At 41.3% G+C, this 22,584-nt stretch overlaps 2 protein-coding genes and 1 long non-coding RNA gene across 16 annotated transcripts in view; 2 read left to right on the plus strand and 1 right to left on the minus strand.

Annotated features, from left to right (window-relative positions):
• The window catches only part of LOC120370860 (torsin-1A-interacting protein 1-like), a 20,984-nt gene extending 17,109 nt beyond the window's left edge, over positions 1-3,875 (plus strand). The window contains exon 8 of the mRNA XM_039486135.1: positions 1,297-3,875. Coding sequence (XP_039342069.1) covers positions 1,297-2,099 — 803 coding nt within the window. The 3' untranslated portion in view covers positions 2,100-3,875. The remainder of the gene's footprint in view (positions 1-1,296) is intronic.
• Positions 1-11,782, minus strand: part of LOC120370861 — an 18,068-nt gene extending 6,286 nt beyond the window's left edge. For 2 of the 4 annotated variants that reach the window (XR_005584001.1, XR_005583998.1), the window contains exons 1-4: positions 11,359-11,782; positions 9,495-9,640; positions 8,396-8,495; positions 6,328-6,572 (exon numbers count right to left, since the gene is read on the minus strand). This is a non-coding gene — a long non-coding RNA (uncharacterized LOC120370861). The remainder of the gene's footprint in view (positions 1-6,327; positions 6,573-8,395; positions 8,496-9,494; positions 9,641-11,358) is intronic. The other 2 variants (XR_005583999.1, XR_005584000.1) reach the window with 2 other exon arrangements.
• Positions 6,564-22,584, plus strand: part of CEP350 (centrosomal protein 350) — a 143,989-nt gene continuing 127,968 nt past the window's right edge. For 4 of the 11 annotated variants that reach the window (XM_039486122.1, XM_039486125.1, XM_039486124.1 and 1 more), the window contains exons 1-2: positions 16,029-16,155; positions 19,616-19,701. In XM_039486122.1, coding sequence (XP_039342056.1) covers positions 16,044-16,155; positions 19,616-19,701 — 198 coding nt within the window. In that variant the 5' untranslated portion in view covers positions 16,029-16,043. Of the gene's footprint in view, positions 6,692-11,847; positions 12,012-16,028; positions 16,156-19,615; positions 19,702-21,906; positions 21,951-22,584 lie in introns of those variants that run through there. The other 7 variants (XM_039486132.1, XM_039486133.1, XM_039486128.1 and 4 more) reach the window with 6 other exon arrangements.

Below are 22,584 nucleotides of genomic sequence, written 5' to 3' on the forward strand. Positions count from 1 at the left end.
CATAGTGATAGTTCTGTGTTCCATTGGTTTTTTAAATTAGATGCTTCAAATTCAGTTGTAGTAATGTACAGAAAACTTTTGTCATCCTTCTTTTCTGATATATTTAGGATCCAAGAAATGCATCTTCTTGCTATGGGTCTGGTCCTACTTCCAAAGAAGTCAATGGGAGTTTTATTAGTGACTTTGTTGGAAGCAGAATCGGACCCTGTAGGATTCGGGAGGAGGAGAAGATTTTTAAGAACATGATACAAGCTTTTTTAATGTTAACAATAACCCTGGTGAATAGTTCAATCGTTTTGTTAAATTAACATTTAAAAAACGAACATGTAATCCATCTTCAAATGTCTGATTTCCCATGCATTTCAATGGTAAGATGCATTTCCTGTGTCCTTTTCATCCTCTGCTTTTACTTTTTGCGTTCTCTGAATGAATGGATGAGACCATTTCACTTCTGGGTTCTTATGCACTAGCACACTGGTTCTCAAACTTCCTGTATTGGTGACCTCTTTCACACAACAAGCCTCTGAGTAAGACCCCTCACCCCCTTATAAATTAAAATCACAATTTTTATATTTAACACTATTTTAAAGTGATATTTGTATGTTTATCACTTTTCACAGCAGACTTACTAGCGCAGACTTCACAGCAGACTTGGTAGCTAGCTGGGAGGCATGTACTTGCAACCCCCACATAATAACCGTGCGACCCCTAGTTTGAGAACCCCGGCACTAGCACAATGCAGTAATGTTTGAGTTGCAAACAATGGCGAAGAATGTTCATTTTGTTTAAAAATGCCTTTGAGATTGGTTTCTATGACTTTACTTTTTTTCTTTCTGTTGCCTTCAGATTTTGTAGAAGATTATTCTTAAAAAACTTAAATATTGGGCCAAGTTTGACCTGCCTCTTTAAGATACATTTTAATGTGTTTTTAATAATTTATAATTCTTTGATTAGATAGAATGGTTAGAATGTGAGTGAGCAAAATTTTCAAAAATGCCTTAAGTCCCGTTTTCAAACTGTGACTTGTGTGTTTAAGTTGTTTAAGTGCTTTTGAAAAATTTACCCGATGTCTTGCATTACCCTGCAGTTTTTCTTCTAAGGAAGTTAAGTCCTTCTTTCTCACTCCAGGGTGTCTCCATAATCTTGTGGTGGTCAGTTGTTTATGGGATAGAAAAATGGGTCTTTTCAAATGTCACTGTTCATTCATCCATACTAATTGATTCCTCATAGAGCATGACAAAAGCATTTGTTTATTTTTAACATCCACCCCCTCTGCCCCCATTCTCTTTTGTGCAGAGCCTGTTGGACAGTCCAGTGCAGGATGGCTTAAGATGTGCATTTTAATATTAGCAGTAGCTTCCGTTACTGTTGTATGGCATGTCTGGAAGAATCAATCCTCCAAGACTTTGCCGAGGGAAGAAATCAAAGTTGTGCAAGCATTTGAGACCCAGATGAAGAAACTTAGGAATGTCTATCCAAATCAGGATCCAAGACTGTGGGAGAGAATCCAAATGTTCCTTGTGAAACGACTCAATACCACCCATCCCCACTCGCAGCCTGCCATCTTACTGCTCACAGCTGCTCAAGAAGCTGAAAAGTCTCTAAAGTGTTTAAGTAACCAGATTGCTGAAGCTTATTCCTCCTCCCTGAGTGCTGCCACAATCAAGATTGATGGAGCTGGAAAAGCCACGCTGGATAGTGACGTCGTCAAGCTGGAGGTAGATAATAAGCTAAGCTCTGGGTTCAAGGAAGGTAAAAAAGCAGCTGTGGTGCATCGATTTGAGTCATTGCCTGCAGGCTCCACTTTGATCTTCTACAAGTACTGTGACCATGAAAATGCAGCATTTAAGGATGTAACTCTTCTGCTAACTGTCCTTCTGGATGAGAAGTCGCTGGGAAAGAACCTCAAGCTGCTGGATGTTGAGGAGAAAGTACGGGATTTTCTCTGGGCCAAATTCACCAATTCAGACACTCCCAGCTCCTATAATCACATGGACACAGATAAGCTGAGTGGACTGTGGAGCCGCATATCCCACCTGGTCCTGCCTGTTTGGCCTGAAAATGGTCTCCCTATGGAGGGCTGCTTACAGATGGATTAAATATAAGACATGGGAGGATAGGAAAACAGTGTTGTGGTATCTGGGCAGTGCAGAACTTAACTGCTGAGCTGAGGCAGCACACAATATTCTCTGTGCAGAGCAAGGATTGGTAGGGTTATTCCATTTAAAAGAACTGGAGTTCTCTCTAGACAATTGGAGAGCATAAGTATGGGGCACAGCTGTTAGGTTGGTGTCTCCTCAGTAACTGATAGGGCCTAGTGCTCTGTAGGTAGAAATGTCTTGCCCCCATTGTAGAGCCATCCCTCTGTATGTAAAGCTATTCTTGTGTGCAGTAGACAAGTGTGTGTCTGCTGAAACTTTTCCAGCTGTAGGTAGTACTGCTATTGGGTATGGCAAGATAATGAGATTTAGCGGATTCTACAGACTCTTCTCCCATCTCCTCTACCTACTTGCAATCTACTAGAATAACATTCCCTTCTATTCTCAGAGGCTTAATTTTATTAATTGGCGGTGGAGATGGGGCTACATGCATCCAGCCATCGGCTTTCTTTCTCCAGCTGACCATGGCTTTGGGTATAAGTTGCCGCTGCATGTTTCCTAGACTGACTGAATTGTATAGAAGATATTCTGGTTCAGGAGAGACTTCTCAAAAGCTGTTTCTGTTCTGTTTAGAAGATCCTGGTGCTCTTCTCCCCTCCCGCCCCCCCCCCCCCCAAAAAAAAAAAAAAAAGCTTTGGAGGCTGGGATGAACAAGGTGCAGGTGAGTGCATCTGCTTCCCAGAGCACCCAGGAATCCTCTGTTCTGCATCCAGTTTTAAGACCTACAAATCTCGAGGAGGAAGTGTTAAATGCTGTTCCAGTGTGTGCTAAAAAGACCTCACCATACCCTTCTCAAAGGCCTAAGATGTGTACATTCTGAACAGATTATTTTGGCTAGGTCCAAAGGTTTTATTCAAAAAGAGTATTTTTACATCAAGAGGATTTGTTTATTACTGTTGTAAGCCTTGTCCCAAATGAGTCCCCTGTGTGTCTGCATAAAACCTGCTGCCTCCTATGTAAATTTTAAGAAAAATAGACTTGATATGCATGTGTTGAACATATTTTATTGAGTGGCTCATGCCAAAAATCCCTAAAATTTACCACCGATTGAAAATCATGTATGTATTTCTATACCCACAGAAGAATTGTCATACTTTCATGCCTCTCTGCTGCCTAGTAGCTCATCTTGGTTGCCTCTTGTTCCAGATCCATTCAGTTTATTTGGATTTGAAGGAAACTGCTCACGTTTAAGATACGTTTTCTTATAATAGCTGTCAGATTGATGGCACTCTAACACATCTATTACTCAATCTTCCCCTTGCCTTGCTATAAAAGTCCTTAAAAGGGACTATCTGTAGGGGGTGAAAGGGCAGCTAAGTCCCCATGCTGAGACTACCAGAAAAGACACTGGTTTGCAATCTCAAATGGGCTGGATTAATGACCGGTTCAAGAAAACTCCATAGACTTGGAGCTGTGACCACTTATGCCAGTGGTGGATTTGGTCCTTCTTTGAGAACTGGAAACTGACCACGAATTTGTTTTATGTAGCAGTATTTATACAGCAAAGAGACATGGAAGTGCTGCCATTGTATGTGTGTAAGAACAGCTCATGAAGAAAAGAGATTTAAATGTTACAAACACTTCACTGGACAAGGGTTTTTTAAAATCGTATGTTAGTTTATCAGTTGGAAATGACCAGTGATGATTTGTAAATAATTTAAAGAAACTATTTTAGTAACCATTAGAAATAAATTTACCTATTTGTTTTATAACCTGTTCTAAGACTGCTGAAAAATTTTTAAGATGTGATCAACTTTTTTTTTTTTTTTTTTTTTTTTTTTACAAGCCAGCATTTTCAAATGTAGTTACCTCTGAAAATCAGTCCACCTTGATTTAGGTACTTGAATGTAGACTTAATGCCTAATTTTGGGCACCTAAACTTGACAACTTTGGCCAAGATCCTTGAATTATACGTAAATCCAGACAGAGCTGTTTGGAGAGGTGGAGGCTGGTCTACAGAGACACCCCCTTCCCTACCATCTGAGCTGTTACATAAACTTCATGAAAATAATTTTTGGCTAGCTGGGAGAAAGCTGCATCACATTCAAGTAGATTGGGAATGTAGTTGGGAACTTCCTCTTACCTGGTGTTCTTGCATCATTTCTTACTAGGGACTCTGAATTGGACATACTTATTCTGAGTTGTAAATGTTTGTCTGAGATTTTTAACCTTGTCAGCTGTCCTTTTCACCTCACCTAGACAGTTTGCATTCAGACTGAAAACACGAAGTTGTTACCTGCTTTTAATGTAGAAGGCACCTGTAATTGCAGTTGGTTTTTCAAGATTGAGGGAAGAATGATGCAGTGTCTACTCTGCCACCTTGCAGGCTGCACTTCAGTTTCCAGTCTTTTTAGTAATTGGTATGATGGAAGTGATTCACAGGTGATTTCTTACCTGTCTAAGCATTTCCACGCAGGCTGAAAAGCTAGAAAACTGAATAATGCTTGGCATTTATAGGGCATGTCACTGGAGGATATCAACATGCTTTACAAGCATTAATTCATTAAACTTCACTCCACCCAGCAATTATACTTTTTTTTCTTTCTTCATGTACATTTGATGCTTGTGAACTGTCAGTGACAGCCCTGGAGGTGGAGTTTCTCTATTGTATCATAGAACAGTTATAGCACAGACCTCAGAAGTGCAGGTTTCTCTACACTGTTACAAGGTGCCCCAACCATGCACTGGAGAAAACACCCTTAGGTAGCGTAGTCTCCTTGTCCTCTGTGAGACTGCATCTAGGAGATTAATGAGAGTGTTGGACTAGGAATACTAGTCCTAACGGGTGTTGAAATAATCTCATGATCACAACCAGTACAGACCAGGCTTCAGTTTATGACTTGGAGATGAAAGGCTCCATGTTTCTCTACCAATAATTACTTGAGCCACCCAGTTCCCTCAGAAGGGAGCTGATTTTGAAGGGCTGTGTGTTTAGGAGAGTAATTTTTTTTCTGTCTGAAAAGGTAAAATGAGACCTTGTTTAGTACATGCCTCTCTTTTACTCCTCACTGAAGATGTAAAGGAATTTCAGATATTCTTTGGCTAGCTGGGATAAAGCAGCATCATGTTACATGTATGTAAAATGGAATATAGTTCCAGATGTAGATTGCGGCACTTATCTCAGGGTGGGGAAATAAATTTAAAAGAGAAAAGCTATAACCTGGCCCACATTTGACTGTTCGTATACCACCTCAGTCAGGTGAAGTGAGGCTGTATGCATCCTTCACATGGTGGCTGCTGACCATTGTCCTCTTCAGGCTTCCCTTTCCATTACAATGTCACTCCTGCCATTGAAAGTCTTTTCCAACCACTCCACAGCACCTTGGCTTCTAGAGCAACCTCCTCGCTGGAGGGTGAAGCGGAGTTGGATCTAGCTGTCACAGACCAGTGAACCCAGCCCATGGAAATGAGTGAGTGCTTGCAGCAGCTAGAGCAAGGAAAAGTGTAATTCACCTGTGGGGCTGATAAAATAAAGTGCTACTTTGTGTTCTGCAGGCATATGCTGCAGTAGTGTTTTTAAGCTTTGGTTGGAGATTCTGGGTAGCGGTTGGGACATCATCTTTAGTGTTTGCAAGTGAAAATGAAGGGGAGCTGAACCAATTAAAGTAGCATAAAGTGCTGTATAAATACTGTGGCTATTAGCAGCTGGGGTCCAGTGGAGTCAGTCAGGAGGAAAACAAGTCAGTTATATCAGGGCAAAAACTCTGAAAGAGAGGAACCATAGTCTAGAGTAAACTTAGAGGGAACATATTTACCTATGGTACAGACAAATACTCAGGGCAATTGATTTGTTTTTAATAGTGATGAACAAAACCCCTCTAAAGAGTACAGTATACACGGTAAGAAGCTGCAAACTCAAACATAGACTGAAAACATACCCAATGACAGAACTGAAGATTGATGGCTTTCCATGTCTAAAGTGCAGTATTACAGATAAAAGTACTAGGAAAGGAAAAGAGTGTAGCATTATGAGAACAAGAAACACGGGCAAGTCAGTGTGGTGCCTAAAGGTGAAAAACATGTAATACTGGCCCTACATAGTAAATTGTTCAGGGTAGCACATCAACAGAAGAGACTCCAACCCATCTCCCTGTTTGTTGCCCTCTCCACCATTTCATCCAGGGTGGCTAGCTACCACTTCCAGTTACTCATCCCTGAACTTCTTTACCTAGGACCTTGCCTGAGTTCCTTTCCTCAGTAGGGACAGTTCAAACCATTCCTCTCGCTCTGGCAGATGACTGGAGCTGTATGGTGACAGTGATGGATCCTGCCGTCCTGATCCCGTGTCTCCTCGCAGTGGTGGCCTAGTCCTCCCAGCAGGGGGCTCTGCAGCAGTTCCTGCTTGTCCCACCTGCTTGCCCTGAGTTTGAGAATACTGCTCTCCCCTTCAGTGGTTTATGACATCACAAGCACCTAAAACAATGCACAACCAATCAGTACGCTTTGTCTTTCACATCCTGCTCTAACTGAGTTGTCAGTAATGTTCTCTGTTGCTACAATGGGCAAAGAAGAATCTTGAATTTGGTTTGCAGGTTAGTAAAAAAGGCTGATTTTCCCCCCCCCCCCACACACATTTTCCCAAAAATAAATGTGTATATCCAGGAATATGGAATCCTTACTTAACTTTGTGTGTTGACTGGCAGGTACTTGGGTAGATTCTCAATTCGGTACACAAGTGCAGATGTGCATACATGTTAAAATAGATATATAGGTAAATGTTATAATTAGTAAATACACTGCTTTTTATACATTATTGTTGTACACCATCTGGGACATGGTTAATTGGCAGTGTACGACATACAGAAAAGAGAGCCTGCTCTTGGTGCTGCATACTGATATGTGTGCATGAGTACACAAACGTAATCAAATTTTGTACCAAGGTATGTAGATGACTGGGAAGTTCTATTTTGTATGATGATCAGTGTGTGCAATATCTAATACAAACGAGGAGCTAACATCTAAATACCCTACAGTACAGCTGTTCCTACTTTGTTTTATGAGCCCAGATCATACACAGGAAATTTTCATTTTCTTTATATAAATTTTCCAATTCACCTTTTAAGATTCTAATATAAACGTATGTACTGTATTTTCCTGCAACTAGTTTTGCACCATTTCACAGTTGTCTTGTGTCCTGTTTTTACTGTTGGGTTTTGGCAGCTGGATTTATAACTGAATGCCTGCACAATCCAGTCCATGTTCAACAGGTGGAGATAACCCTTTCCAAAATTCCTGGATGGCTTTCAGGAAGCATGTCAGTCAAAGAAAGGAGAAGGGGGGGAGGGAATTTACAGGGTCTTCTTTCAGGCACAATAGCCAGCTGCCCCTCTCTATTTTTAGAAGGTGTGTGCAAGGGTACTATGGAGTGGAAAACTTTCCACAGCCTGGGTGTTAAAAGCTGTAATAGTCAGCACAGTGTAAAATGAGATGGTGCTTCTTTATGTTTAGTCCTCCTCTCCCGGCCACTGCTTTCTAGTGCTTGCGCTGCACTGCTGCAATATATTCAATAATGCTGCCTAGTTCTGTTACCAGTTCGTCAAAGCCATATTGGAATTGAGTGCACTTGTTTCTTCCTTTCTCTGTTAGCCATGGTTGTTTCCAGGTAAAGGATTTACTTTGTTTCTAAAAGGCTAATAATTTTAGCAAATTTAATTGAAAAGAGCTTAATTTTCACAAGAGAAATTAAATTTCCTTAATTTATCAGGTGTTATGTTGTCTCAAATTATTAATTTTTTTACATGAAAGCTGACTCTGGAAGCATTATATTCTTTGATCATTTGCTTTAAGATTTTGTGCAAGAGTTATAATTGAATTCCATTGTTACATAGAAAAGTCCTGACATTTTGAGAATGTGGGAATAATATAGAAGCAAAGTCAGGGCAGAGGGGATCTTTGTATAATGATTGAAAATAAAGAAGCTAAATTAGTGGCTTTCCTATTCAGTGTAAATTCTAATGCACCCTATTTGTCTGGAGAACGAGGGAAGAGTGAGGAACTAAATTAACTGCTAATGAGTAAAATAAAATGTTACGTTCAAAGACAATTTGAGGCAATATGTTACAGCAAGTGATGAATAGGTGAAGAGATCTGCCAGTAAAGTACTATTAAGCAACAGATTTAAGCAAACACTAGGTGACTATATGGGATATAATCAGAATTAAGAGGTCTTGGTTTATGGCTAGAACAGTTAAGCACTTTGGTAATACAAATAATAGTCACTTTGGTGCTTGGGCTACCTTTCTCAGGAGTCAGGAGGGAATTAATCACGATCATGCTCCTTTTCCCCACTAGAGATATCTGTTTTGTCTTTGTTGGCAGGGATTTTTTTTTCCTCCTCTGGCAAAACAGATACATATAATTTTAAAATCTTTTAAATTTTAAGACAGAGATGTTTGTTGGTGTGAACATTTGAGACACCCTGAAGCCCATGCTATGCACTGAATGAGGCATGGTCATATGGAAAATACAGTACACAATCATGTAATTAAACATTATCGTACTACGTATGCAGGAGGGAACAGAATGTTGAATGGGCAGCCTTTAATTCTAACACTTTCAAAGTACTGAGTGCTTGGCTTTGCAACCTTAACGTTTTTTTAACATAATGTTGGGGGTCTTTTGCATGTATTATTAGAGGCAGGGCTTGTGTCACTGCCTATTAAGGTTGCCCAACACATCATCTTATAAGACGCTGGATTCCAGTTGCTTATAACTTTGCCAAACATCAGCTGTTTGGGCTGAAATTTTCCATGCTGGTTGTCGGTAGTGGGCTGAATTTGTTTGGAAAATTTCAGCCAAAATGATTCAGAGTGAGGCTAGGGAAAAATGTTTTGCCCATGTTAAAATATTCCGGTGCACTAAAAAAACGCCCGCCCGCCCACCCACACAAAACCCTGAAAAGATTAGCATCCACATGATGACTATAATTTATTCTGAGAATCAAGGAAGCTTAGCAAAGCAAAAAACTTTGGACTCATGCACCTTGGTCCTGATGTGTCAAGCAATAAAAATACCTATTGGAGTGACACATGAGATTATGCTGAATAGTATACTATTAACTTTTTAAAACTGAAAGTAAAACTCTTCTGAGTTTTCTGCCTCTGTGTTGATCAAGAATGGAGTTGAAATGAGGTCGTCTCATTTTTCAAATTAGGTGACATACTGTTTCTTTAAGCAAGTAGCATGATGGAAGTGGATAAAGTTGTAGGTAGAAGCCCTTAAGTGAAGCAAGCATGTGCCCACATGCCTGTATATATACAATTGGCTCTTTATCAATAATGCTGTTTTTCCTTTTCTAATGACTTTCCTTCTTCAGTGTTAGAAGAAATACTTTACCTGTGTTGCCTTAGTGCAGGGAGCTGGACTAGATGACCTCTTGACCCCTGCATTTCTATGATTCTATAGCTGCATGTTATCACATGCCTGCTTTTCAAATACAGTTCTCTTTTTATAATGTACCTATGACGAGGGGGAGAAAAATCCTGCAAGGTACAGAAGTATTAGAGGTATTATAAAAATGATATCCTAAACATTTCCCCTTCCCTGCATTTTTAATGAAACTTTATTAAAAGTGAAAGAACTTAACTTCAGTTTTCATTGTATTTATTTAAACTGCTTGTTTGCTACATTTTTCACTTAGAATTAACTTTAAATTTCTTCACAAATATTTAATTGAATTTTTTTAAAAAAGGTGTAAACATCTGTACTCCTACTTTTTATAATTTTTTTTCCTGTTATTTGCCTAAACCTTATGTTCTGGGTCTCAGTGAGACAGTCACTTTAATTAGTCTTTTTTTTTAATTAAGTGGTTCTTATAAGAATGATTTTTTTAGTAGATATAAAAGTTGGAAAAATAACTCCCTGTTCTGGTGTAAGGAGGCAGGTTCAAAGATTTGGCATATGTAGACTTCCTGGAACCCCAGGTTTATTAACCCTGCACCATTTATTCAGGCATCAGAAGTAGACTGAGTTTCAGGCAGGTTTCTGTCTGTATAACATTTGGATGAGCCTTTACAAAGCAAATTGTTCTTTCACTCTAATAGCCATTTATGTAAAAACTAGAGTTGGTCAAAAAGTGATGGAGAAAAATTATAAACTAAATTTTGAAGTAATTTCTGTTCTGTGGGTTTCAAAAAAACAACTTTTCACTCATTCAAAAAATTGCACATCATTTTTGAAATGGAAAATATTTTAATTTAGTTTTTTTAAATATTTGATTTTTTTTCCTGGTTTCTTCCTTAATTTGATTTTTGCCCTGAAAAGGGAAGAGGAAAAAGGGGGAAATAAAATCATGGGGAATAATCCTGAATATTTTGTTCCATTTTTTTAAAAAGAGTAAATCATAGTGGGAGGGGAAAAAGAGGTTTAGGGTAATAGATCTAAAATAATGTCCTTATTTGAAAAACTGACTAGCCCTATACTACCTGAAGACTCCATTAAGACTTGGGTAAGAGCACGGCTGTTACCACTGATGCCATTGGTTGCAGTCCTCCTATTTGAGTTGTGCTAGGGGTGAGCTGCCGCTCTTACACAACAGTGTTGGCTGCAGTTAATGAATCTGGGCTACAGCACCACTTGATTGGGCCGTGCTGTGAAAAATTTTGTGGATGGTGAAATCTGGTCTCCCCTGTGAAATCTGTATAGTACAGGGTAAAAGTACACACAAGACCATGATTTCATGTGGGTGATCAGTGTTTCTCAAAGTGGGGATCCTCACCCAAAAGTGGACTGTGGGAGAGGGGGGGTTTGCAAGGTTACTGTAGGGGGTCCTAATATTGCTACCCTTACTTCTGTGCTACCTTCAGAGCTGGGTGGCTGGAGAGCAGAGCTGAGCAGTTGGCCAGCAGCTGCTAAAGACAGCATCCTGCCAGCATTACTGTAAACTCTCCCACCCCCACCACACAACTCCTGTTTGGGTCAGGACCCCTACAGTTACAACACCATAACATTTCAGATTTTAAAATCTGAAGACTGTGAAATTGAACAAAATGGATTGTGAAATCTGGTAGGGCCCTTTTCATTGATTTTAATGGAGGTTAGGAGCCTACGCTACTTTTGTGGATCTACTTTTGGATTCACTGCCCCAAAACTTTAACATAGGGTTAAGGCAGCACCCACCAAACTTGTCTTGTTCCAAAACACTGAACACATCTAAACTTAACCCCCTGAAAAGCTGCCATTCCAGGGTTAAGATACACACCACACCAGCTCTGCAATAGATGTCCTCCAGGTCTTAAACGCTGTGTCTCAACCTTAGCTGTAGGGGTGCTCCCCACCCCTACATCCCTTACAAAGGGCAGGAGAAATAGTTGGTTCCAGGTGCTGAGGATCTATTCAAACCATTGCCACTCTTGGAGCACGTTTTGTGGGGAATCTTTCCTCTCCTTCACTGCTCAGCTGTTGTCCCTCCAAATGGTAGCCCTGCCTTCTGTCAGATCTAAAGCTGAGAGGTGTCAGTGCCCGAGTATTACATCGCAGCTGAGGCAGGTGCGCCCTGAGGTATGCAGGAAGCTGTGCCACACCCAATATGGCCGAAGTCTCGTTTGGGCAGGAATGCTTAGGGGCGCCGCCATGTTTGGAAGGTCATAGATTAGGCCATTCTCGCGAGGCGTGGCCGGCTGTTCCCGCCCTGCCCCGCGCCGCTGCCGCCGCCGCTCCGTGTCAGTCGTTGGCCGGTAATGGCGACCGGCGAGCTCTCCTGAGGTGACTGAGCCCGTGCCGGGCCCAGAGTGGGACGCAGCCGCCCGTGGAGGAGCAACGCGAGGGGTGCTGCTAACTCCACCGGGCCCCCAGCCCCCCCAGGATGCGCTGGGAGCTGCCCCCGGGGTGGGAGGCGGCGGCGGCGACTCTCAGGTGAGGAGCCTGAAGTGGGAGAGCGGCTGGCAGCGGCCTGTCCTCAGCCGGGCCCTGCCCTGCTTCGCCCCGCGGCCGCCTCGGCTCCTGGCCTCCTGGGGCGAGGTGGAGCCCCGGGGGTGGGACGCCCTGGGGTCGGGCTCAGGGGCTCCATCTCTCGTAGGGCCGGTGTCCGGGCCGTGACTCGCCCCCAGCGCTGCCAGACCCACTGGACCTCCGCCCCCGGGTCTCCATAGTGCTGGGCAGCCCTGGCTCCGGGCCGTGCTGTCATTCCCTGTTTAAAGAGACCTTCCCGTAGGGCCATGCCCCGCACTAGCCAGCGGCGCTTTCTGCCGGGCTGCTAACCCGCCGTGAGCGAAACCTGACCTAGCTGCCCCGCTCAGCTGTGTCTGGGGGCTGGCTACTCTGCTTCTGCTCCGCTTGGAAAATGAAACTGGGTTAGCCTCGATCACGGCTCTTCCTAGCCCACTTCCCTTTCTGCTTCCCATGCTCGGGCATGACATCTGGGTGGTGAACGCTGTTGAATGTTCACAGCCACTTTTCATTTTAAATGTATCTATTTAAAGCCCCACACACCCCTTGTGTTAACATTAGGCTTGTAAAACCTTGTTTTAAAATACCAAGCGTACGTTTGGTGGTGGATTGACTTTCATAACCTTGTCCTCACTTGTCTACAAAAGTGTTGGAATGCTTTGAATGTACAATATCTGTATGTACACCTTGCATGCACTCATAACACAGCAGGCATTTTACAAATTTTGGTTAAGCTATTTGTTTGTGGCCTGATCTTTACACGGATTTTGTACTGGTGTGACTGTGATTTTGAGTTGTGATACTTTTTAAAAAAAATATCTAATATCATTATACTAGTACAACCGCTAATGTGGGTTTGGCTATACTGGTATAGCTTACTTCCCTTTCTGTGAGGGTCTGTCTTCACTACCAGTGATAAAGCGATGTGTAGTTGTGATGCCAGTGCTGGGAGAGAGCTGTCTCAGTGCAGTAAAGAAGCCACCCCAACCAAGGGAGTAGCTACTAGTGTACTGTCTACACTGCCACTTTATAGTGCTGAAACTTGCATTGCTCAGGGAGGTATTTTTTTCACATCTCTGAGTGGGAAAGTTTCAGTGCTGTGAAATGGTAGTGTAGACAAGGCCTAAGGGAATAAGTTATACTGGTATAACAACTGCATCCACAGTTGTGGTGGGGAATTATCCTACTTTAACTATACTAATATAATTAAAGCAGGTAAACTTTCTTGCGTAGACAAGCCCTGTAGTGCCTGGAAATATAGGTTTTTATTTTAATGTATGGTTGAATTTGTGCAGATCTATATCTAGACTGGTCAATTTTACTTTCTGGTTCACTTTCAGTTTAAACCATAATACAATACCTTTCATCTGAAAAATGGCTAAAAGTTCTGCTCTCAGCAAAAATTCTGGGCAATCTGGGATAGATACTATGCCTTAAGAGTCCCAGAATGTACTGATGCATCCAAATTTGTAAGGCACACTGTGTGTGGATTCAGTTAAATGTTTCTGTCAAACTGTGATATTGTGTTGACGCACTAACCTGTTATAAGGGCAAGTGAAACAACTAGCTGCTTCATACAATCTTTGTCACTAAAACAGTTTCATTACTAAAATGATGATGTTAATGGTGTGTCTACACTAACACAGTAAACTTTTTGGAGCAAAGAGAGATGCTATTAAAACAAATATATGCGGTGTGTTTTGAATACAATTTAAAGTTGTTTTAAGAATTGTCAAGAATGTTTGTTTGTCTCACACCCATGAATCAGATTACTCACATGAATATTCCGTTGATTTTAATGGGACCATTCTTGCCTCAAATGAAGCAATGTTTTTAAGCCTATGTTCTTAAGCGTAACTTTAAGCTTCAGAATAGTACCAGTTGAAGTCAGTAGGATTACTAGTGTACTTAAAATTAGACTTTGTCTACAACTTTTATATTGGTATAACCATGTCAATTAGAGGTGTGACTACTTTACCAACATATTTTACCAGCTACTGTCAATATAAGCCCTAGTATGGACACAATTACACTAGTATAGCTTATATTAGTTTGAACTGACATAAACTATACTGGTATAACTGTCCACAGTGGATGGGTTTTGCCAGTTAACAGCATAGGTGCCGACCCCGTGGGTGCTCTGGGGCTGGAGCCCACTGGCAGCTCCCCGCCTCAGGTCACCTCCGCCTTCTCCCCTGAGTGTGCCTTCCCTGCTTCTCCCCCTAGCTCTCAGCACTTGGAAAGTGCTGGGAGGGAGTGGGGAGGAGGGGGAACACGGTGCGCTTGAAGAAGAGGTGGGGCTGGGGTGAGGATTTGGGGAAAGGGTCCAACAGGGTCAGGGAGGAGGTGGAGTTGGGGTGGGGACTTTGGGGAAGGGGTTGGAATGGGGGTGGGGCTGGGCCAAGAGGAGGCAGGGAAGGGGTGGAGTCAGGACACGGCTGGGCCAGGGGTGAGGTCAGGGGTGTCAAGCACCCACCAGTGCCAGGAAAAGTTGGCGCCTGTGGTTAACAGTACAGGTATAACCATATTGGCAAAACTCTCCTAGTGCAGACAAGACATTAGGCATGTGCTGAAGTACTTTTCTGAATTGGGATCCATATGAGTAAAGTTACTCATGGCCATAAGAGTTTGCAAGTTGTACAGGTGTTACAAACTTGAAATATTCTGATGACTTCTGTCTAGTGTGACTTCAGTGGGACTAGTTAAGTGAGTAAGGTTACGCACAGGCACAAGTTTGCAGAATCAGGTACAGTATTTGGTTGAAAGACTTGTGTGAAAGAACCACAAACAAAGTGGGAAATAAGTTTCACTCATTGACTATACCAGGTCAGTTGAAACTGACTAATAACAGAGGGTGAAATCCTGATCCCATGTAAGTCAATGGCAAAATATCCATTGACTTCAGGGGGTCCAAGATTTCAACCAAAGTGCTGTCAAATACAAAAAGTAAACAAACGGCAAAAATGAAAGTTTTTTTCTTCTAATCTTCAATTATTAATATTACATGTTACATGTAATAATAGTAGGTAAAAATCAATCAGACAGAGGTATGATTCCTTTTTTAAGTTGTTGTTCCTGTTAAATAGATACAGACAACTCTCATGAATGAAAATCCAGCAAATGTCAGCATTCCTAATGAGGAAGATGATTTGTAATGCCAGGAACTGTATGGTCAAGTCTTGGGAAGATTTCTAGGTTCTTTATTGCTGTAGATAAAAGTGGCATTTTCTTTCCAGGATGCAGATACTAGCCATAAAGGTGGTATAGCAGACAATGCTAGCTATCAAGTTGGTACAGCAGAAGAGAAATTATCCATGAAAGAAAAACATACTTTCCAAGTTATATTATTTTGAGCTCTATGTACATGAAAGCCTAAATTCACTGTGCTAAAATCAGTCATGTGCTTTGGGATTTTGGGGGAAAGCTTCTGATACACTGTGACTGAAAACAGTGTTCAACATCTTAAAGTTTTCTGAATGTCTGTTTCTTACTGATATTATTGTTGTATTAATGTAGGTGGAATATATGGGCCCAGAGTCAAAGGTGTTAACATAAACCAGTCACTGTCCACCATTAAATAGTGTTAAACCGGGTTATGGGTTTGGTACACAGAGACTTCAGCATGCTTAATACCATGGTGCAAACAGCGTTAAATATTCTTTTAATATTTTCTTGGCGATACAAAGAAGAAGGGGAAAACAATTAAAGGTTTTGAAATGTAAAACATTAAATTAGGCTTTCATTTTAAAAATATCCATTGTTCCCTTTCCCTTTAACTGGAGACAGTCTTTAAAGGGAAAAAAAAAAACCCTTGTTTGACTGTCTCTTGTGTGGTATTAAAGATGATGATAACTTGTCCTTTGTGGGGAAAAGAGAAGTTAGTTGGAATGGGCTGGTGGTGCTGCTGCGCTTTTGTTGTTAAAGTCTGATCCTGTTTCCTAGAAGACAAAACAAGACAGACACACAAATGAGAAAAGAAAAGAACAGCAAAGATGGAAAATGCAGCTTCTGTCTCTGGTGTTGACTTTTACTTGCATACTTACTGCTGGAAAAATACAGGCAGAGCACATTCTCTTGTCAGCCACTCTGAGGCCTTGTCTACACTACCGGGGTAAGTCGACTTAAGTTATGCTTCTACAGGTCGTGAATAACATAGCTAGAGTCGACGTAGCTTAGCTCGACTTATTGCGGTGTCTACACTGCGTTGTGTTGACGGAAGACACTTTCCTGTCGACTTAACTTATTCCTCTCGTTCCAGTGGAGTATCGGAGTCGACCGGAGAGTGCTTTGCGGTCACTTAAGTGGGTCTTCAGCTAGTGTTCCCTCTAATTTTTTACGTTCATGTGTAGAATGAATTTTGTTGTGTGCACCAATATGGAGGTGATATTTGACACATCACCTTCATATTGGTGCACATAACAAAATTAATGTGGTGGGGGTGGCACCGAGGGGTTCAGCGTGTGGGAGGGGGCTCAGGACTGGGGCAGAGGGTTGAGGTGCGGGGTGTGTGTGTGAGGGCTCTGGCTGGGGGTGTGGGGTTTGTGTGTGGGCTGCCCCAGGGCTGTGGTGGGAGAAAGGACTCTCCTTAGCCCTCTCTCTCTCCACAGCAGCTTGGGGAAGGAGGAGAAGTGCCTCTCCCTGGCTGCGGGTGGGCCTGAGATGGGCCAGCGGGGAGGGGCACCTCTCGCCCGGCCACGGCAGGTCCATGCTGGGGGAGAGGCCTCTCTCCCTTCTGCAGTTCTGAGCCCCTGCCTGGGGCTTAATAGGCAGTTGCATGGCTTAGAGGGAATTTAGGTCTTCACTAGACCCACTAAATCGATCCCTGCTGCAGCAATTGTAGCAAAATCTGTCCATGGTAAGTGTAGACATGGCCTGAGACTTGGCATACTTGTACCAGAATTGGGGTTTTTAGGGCATTGCATTTAGTTGCCTCTCTGAGCACACAGCAGTGTTGCAGAATACACAGTCTTGGTCAGCTAAGCTGGACTTTTATTAGGCGGAAGGAAAAAGGAGAGAGACATAATTGGGGGGATCTGTGGGGGACAAAGTCTCACAACCCAGATGATATTTGGGATTTAGCTGGAGCTGGGGATGTTATCTGGCTCACTCTCTGCCCCTGTCTGGTTAGTACATCTTTGAGGATCGGGATGAAGAAGTTCTGGGGGTCCCAAGAGACAGTAGGTATGGCAGCCATGATGATAAAGCTCACTGCAATGGTTGTTTGCAGAGAGCAGCTGCTTCTGCTAATTTTTGCAAAAGGTATTTTCTTTGTAAGGGAGTGCAGGGTGGAATAGTCCATCTTCTCATTATTTTGTCCACCAGTAGGTCCAATTCAACACATTAATTTTTTGGTTAATTCATTTCCAGTCCTCTTCATCTCTGATTTACCAGTTATATTCTTAACACAGTCCTTGAATGGGATCAGTAAATCCCTTTCTGTTTAAATTAATTCAGTCTTTCTTAAACAATTTTATATAACAGAACATTGTGACAATTTATGAACGTTCATTCATTGTTTATAGATGAGCTTACAATTAGGCCATTATTACAACAACTCTTCCTCATTGGGTATCAATAAACAGTAATTTTTCCTAGAGGGTCTCTGTGTATTCCTTCACTTGGAATCCAGGCATTTGCTTGACAAGGTTCTAGACTATCCTTAAAGCTATTTCTGTTGGAGGCAGTGTGGGCCGTGCTTCGTAGCACTGAATGTTCAAGGTCCGAGGTTATAAGTTATTGACTGCACTACCTTTTTCAGTTTCTACCTTCTTGTCATACTTGGCGGGTGTAGGAATATTAAGCTTGTACCTGAATCGGACCACATCAAATGTTCCTCTTTACGCAACCTTTGGTAAATAATTTTAAGGTATTTTAATTGTGTTTAGCTGTGTGTGTGAGATAGAGATAACTTAGCTTGTAGAACCACTGTGGTTCCACTGCTCTCCCTTAGCCTCTGAAGCAGCTGCAGCTCTGGGGCTGGCAGGCTGTGGCTGCGCCGCCCGGTCTGGCCCGCCCGGGGCAGGCTGCGGCCAGGTCAGAAATATCCTCCCCTGGCCCTCCCCAGATAAGGTGGGAAGGGATGGGATGAGGAGAGTGTGGGGGTCCTGGGCTAGGGGTGGGGTCATGTGGGGGGTTGGTCACAGGGGTTACTCCCCTGACTCCCAGCTTCTCCCCCCACAAAAATTTCCCCACCAGTTGCTGTCCCAGCCCGTCAGGGTAAGCAGCTGGTATGCCGGGACACTTTGTTTACTTAGGTTTACCTCTGTGCCTGCAGACGCTCGAGGTAAACAAACCATCTCGTCCCACCAGTGGCTTATCCTGATGGCCTAGGAGCCAAAGTTTGCTAACCTCTGAATTATAGGGTAGGCTTATGAACAGGTTATAAAAAATTTCCATTTTTACTTATCCATCTGGGGGGGGGGTCGGCTTATAAACGAACTGGCTTATGATCGAATATATATGGTATATATTCCTCTGAAGACAGCTATTTAAAAATTTGTTTTCACTGCTCTGTGGAAGTGGGTCTACATGGGGGTCTGCTTCACACCGAAGTGACAGGAAGAGCCATTTCAGATACTAAGATACTACTACAATAATGTGGGCTATATAAATCCCTAGATTGGCTTCAGGACAGAGGTCCATCAACCTGAGGAATTTCTGGAACCCTTAGTGTCAGATGACCCAGAATGGCAGGATGATTACCGGTCTTTAACCTTCAAAGTTTGTTCCTCTGTCAACTTTAATCTTCTTGGTTTTACCCTACCCGAAGCTCTTTAAGGATAGCTTCTAACTGTTTGGGTTTAGAGGGGGTACTTGAATTCATTAGCAGACCTGTACAAGAAACTACTTTTTGTGTTCTTCTGGCCTTTAAATCGTGTCATCTCTCTGGAGCTTTTGGAAAGATGTCACTGAATATTGAGTCGTCTTATACTCTTTTAAAAAAATTGTCTAATTATTACTTTTATTGTCATGCTTCTCGATCTCAGTCAGACTTCAGACCCTTATTTCTTTTAAAGGCTAAGGTGGCACATGTGTCAGTTGTTCCTTTCATTCATCCATTGGCAGGGCCAGACATTTTCAAAGCTTTTCAAAATTCTCTAGGGATGACTCTTGACTGTGTTTTATTTCCTCGGTTCCCTGTTAATGTAGCCTCTTTATCAGGATTCGTCTTATAATTTCTGCAGACTCAGTGGAGCGCTTGTTGCTGTGGACTGACAGGTTCTCTCTGTCTTTCTATATTGAAATCTATTATAGTGTTAGAGGCCTTACCTCATACCTTCTGGATTTTTGTCTCTGGTCGCCTTCAGCCTCCTTTGTAAACATTCTTATTCACAGTGTCTCCCGTTGTCAGTAGTAGTTCACTCTTGTTCCTTTTTAAGAGAATTACAAGCTGTAGTCACCTTTTTGGTCTCTCAGTGTTGCCTGTCTGATCCAACTGGTGATGTATATAGTATCAAAAGGTAATTTGAAGGTAAAACATTTTCTTTGGTCTTATTGATCAAGACAAGAGAGATCTTTCTTCACTTTTATTTTGTATACTTTTGGTCCTTAGTGAATGTTTCTGTTTGTAGGTAAACTAACAGGATGTGGAGCAACAAATCGAAGGAGGTGCCTTTACAAAACCCAAGGCACACTCAGAACAGGGATTCCCTCAGAGGTATGGATTTGCTTTGTTGTATCGCTTTACTTTAGAAGCAGTTTTATCCTAGATAGTGTAATATTTTGTACTGTATTGTAAATTTTGTAGATATAATTTGTCTTAATTGAGTCAAAGGCTAAAACCATATCTTACATAAGAACGGCCATACTGGGTCAGACCAAAGGTCCATCTAGCCCAGTATCCTGTCTACCGACAGTGGCCAGTGCCAGGTGCCCCAGAGGGAGTGAACCTAACAGGTAATGATCAAGTAATCTCTCTCCTGCCATCCATCTCCACCCTCTGACAAGCAGAGGCTAGGAACACCATTCCTTACCTATCCTGGCTAATAGCCATTAATGGACTTAACCTCCATGAATTGATCCAGTTCTCTTTTAAACCCTGTTATAGTCCTAGCCTTCACAACCTCCTCAGGCAAGGAGTTCCACAGGTTGACTGTGCGCTGTGTGAAGAAGAACTTCCTTGTATTTGTTTTAAACCTGCTGCCCATTAATTTCATTTGATGACCCCTAGTTCTTGTATTATGGGAACAAGTAAATAACTTTTCCTAATTTACTTTCTCCACATCACTCATGATTTTATATACCTCTATCATATCCCCTCTTAGTCTCCTCTTTTCCAAGCTGAAAATCCTAGCCTCTTTAATCTCTCCTCATATGGGACCTGTTCCAAACTCCTAATCATTTTAGTTGCCCTTCTCTGAACCTTTTCTAATGCCAGTATATCTTTTTTGTGATGAGATGACCACATCTGTACTCAGTATTCAAGAAGTGGGCGTACCACGGGATTTATATAAGGGCAATAAGATACTCTGCATCTTATTCTCTATCCCCTTTTTAATGATTCCTAACATCGTGTTTGCTTTTTCTGACTGCCACTGCACACTGCGTGGGCGTCTTCAGAGAACTATCCACGATGACTCCAAGATCTCTTTCCTGATTCGTTGTAGCTAAATTAGCCCCCATACAACTATATTGTATGTATAGTTGGGGTTATTTTTTCCAATGTGCATTACTTTACATTTATCCACATTAAATTTCATTTGCCATTTTGTTGCCCAATCACTTAGTTTTGTGAGATCTTTTTGAAGATCTTCACGGTCTGCTTTGGTCTTAACTATCTTGAGCAGTTTAGTATCATCTGCAAACTTTGCCACCTCACTTTTTACCCCTTTCTCCAGATCATTTATGAATAAGTCAAATAGGATTGGTCCTAGGACTGTCCCTTGAGGACTAGTTAGCCCTCTCCATTCTGAGAATTTACCATTTATTCCTATCCTTTGTTCCCTGTCTTTTAACCAGTTCTCAATCCACGAAAGGACCTTCCCTTTTATCCCATGACATCTTAATTTACATAAGAGCCTTTGGTGAGGGTCCTTATCAAAGGCTTTCTGGAAATCTAAGTGCAATGTAGCCCTGATCCTGATTGGGGCTTTTGGGCACTACTGTAACATGTAATTACATTTAGCAACACTTACAGCTGACTTCTTTTTACAAAGTGCTTGTCAATATAGTCTAAGGAAAAAGATCGTACTTAAATATTATTTCAATAATTTTGGTCATATTACTAGATTTGTGAAGATAGTTAACTTTATAAATTTAGCTTATAGAGGTGAAGTAAGTAAAGCTTATGAATCTATCACCCATTCTTTGGAAATCTTGGCTATATGTATTGTATATGTAACCTGTGACGCTTAAATATATGAATTGGTATTTAAGAGTAACAAGCTGACAACTTGTAGTCTAAATGGGAGCTTCCACTGACAATATATTCATAGCCTGTTTGTAAAATAAATAAATAAAAATATAATAAATAAAAATTCAAAGCATGAGATATAATGGAAAAACCCCATAGATATTTGTGTGTCACATGGGTAATGAATTTGCTATAGATTTTTAAAATATATAGGAGTTCTGGCTTTAGCTGTAATAAGAAACTCAGCTTAACTTATGTAACTCTTGTTAACTTTGATTTTTTTTTTTGTTAAAAATATAGTTTTTAAAGAAAATCATAATATTGAATTGATGTGTTTTAATGACGCTGTATAATAATTATCCCACACACAGGAGTTTCAAAGTTTGGGATGAATTCATTAAAAGGAATTAGTTAGTGAGCCATGCAAAACTGTTTTAAAATGTTTTGTTTCATTGTGTTACTTGAATTAATAGGAAACTTGTTTTTATTCTTTTATTTTTGTTTTGTGAGATCTAACCACAGCTTGGGATACTTTTTCTCAAACTAAAGCTACAGTAAGTATAATTTTTTCTGGATTGAAATCAGTTAATGGCCACTGCAGTTTTATTTAATGCCTTATTTTCCCCATAGTTTGATGGTTATAAAAATAAAAAATGGGGTAGGTGGTTGGTGGCATGAAGATGATGGATGTTCTTATTGCTTTGGACCGCAATTCTGACAATGTAATTTAGTGCTACAAGAAGCTCAGAACTGAGGTTAATGAAAAATCAGTCTTGCTTGGCTACTATAAAACTAACACCATTATCAATGAATAGTATTGTTTGTATCACCCATACATTTGTTATACCATTCTGACTAACTTGTGCTAAATATTTTTGTAATTTCTTTTTAATTATTGCATAAAAGATGTAAATGTTAACTAGAATCTTATGATATTTTTACACTGAAGATTTTAACTAATATTAAATATTTCTTTATTTGTATTATCATAGTGCCTAGGAACCCCAGTCATTGGCCAGGACCCCCTGGTGTTAGGCACTGTACACAAACAGAACAAAAAGACAGTCCATTCCCCAAAGAATTTACAACCCCAGAAAGCACATAAGCTGCCAACTGGTAGCTCTGTAGTAATCCTGGGCCACCAAATTACATGTCAGCTTTCACCAAACTGAATATTATAAAGAATCT

Source organism: Mauremys reevesii, linkage group 8 (genome assembly GCF_016161935.1).
Source record: "Mauremys reevesii isolate NIE-2019 linkage group 8, ASM1616193v1, whole genome shotgun sequence".
NCBI classification, from domain to species: Eukaryota; Metazoa; Chordata; order Testudines; family Geoemydidae; genus Mauremys; species Mauremys reevesii.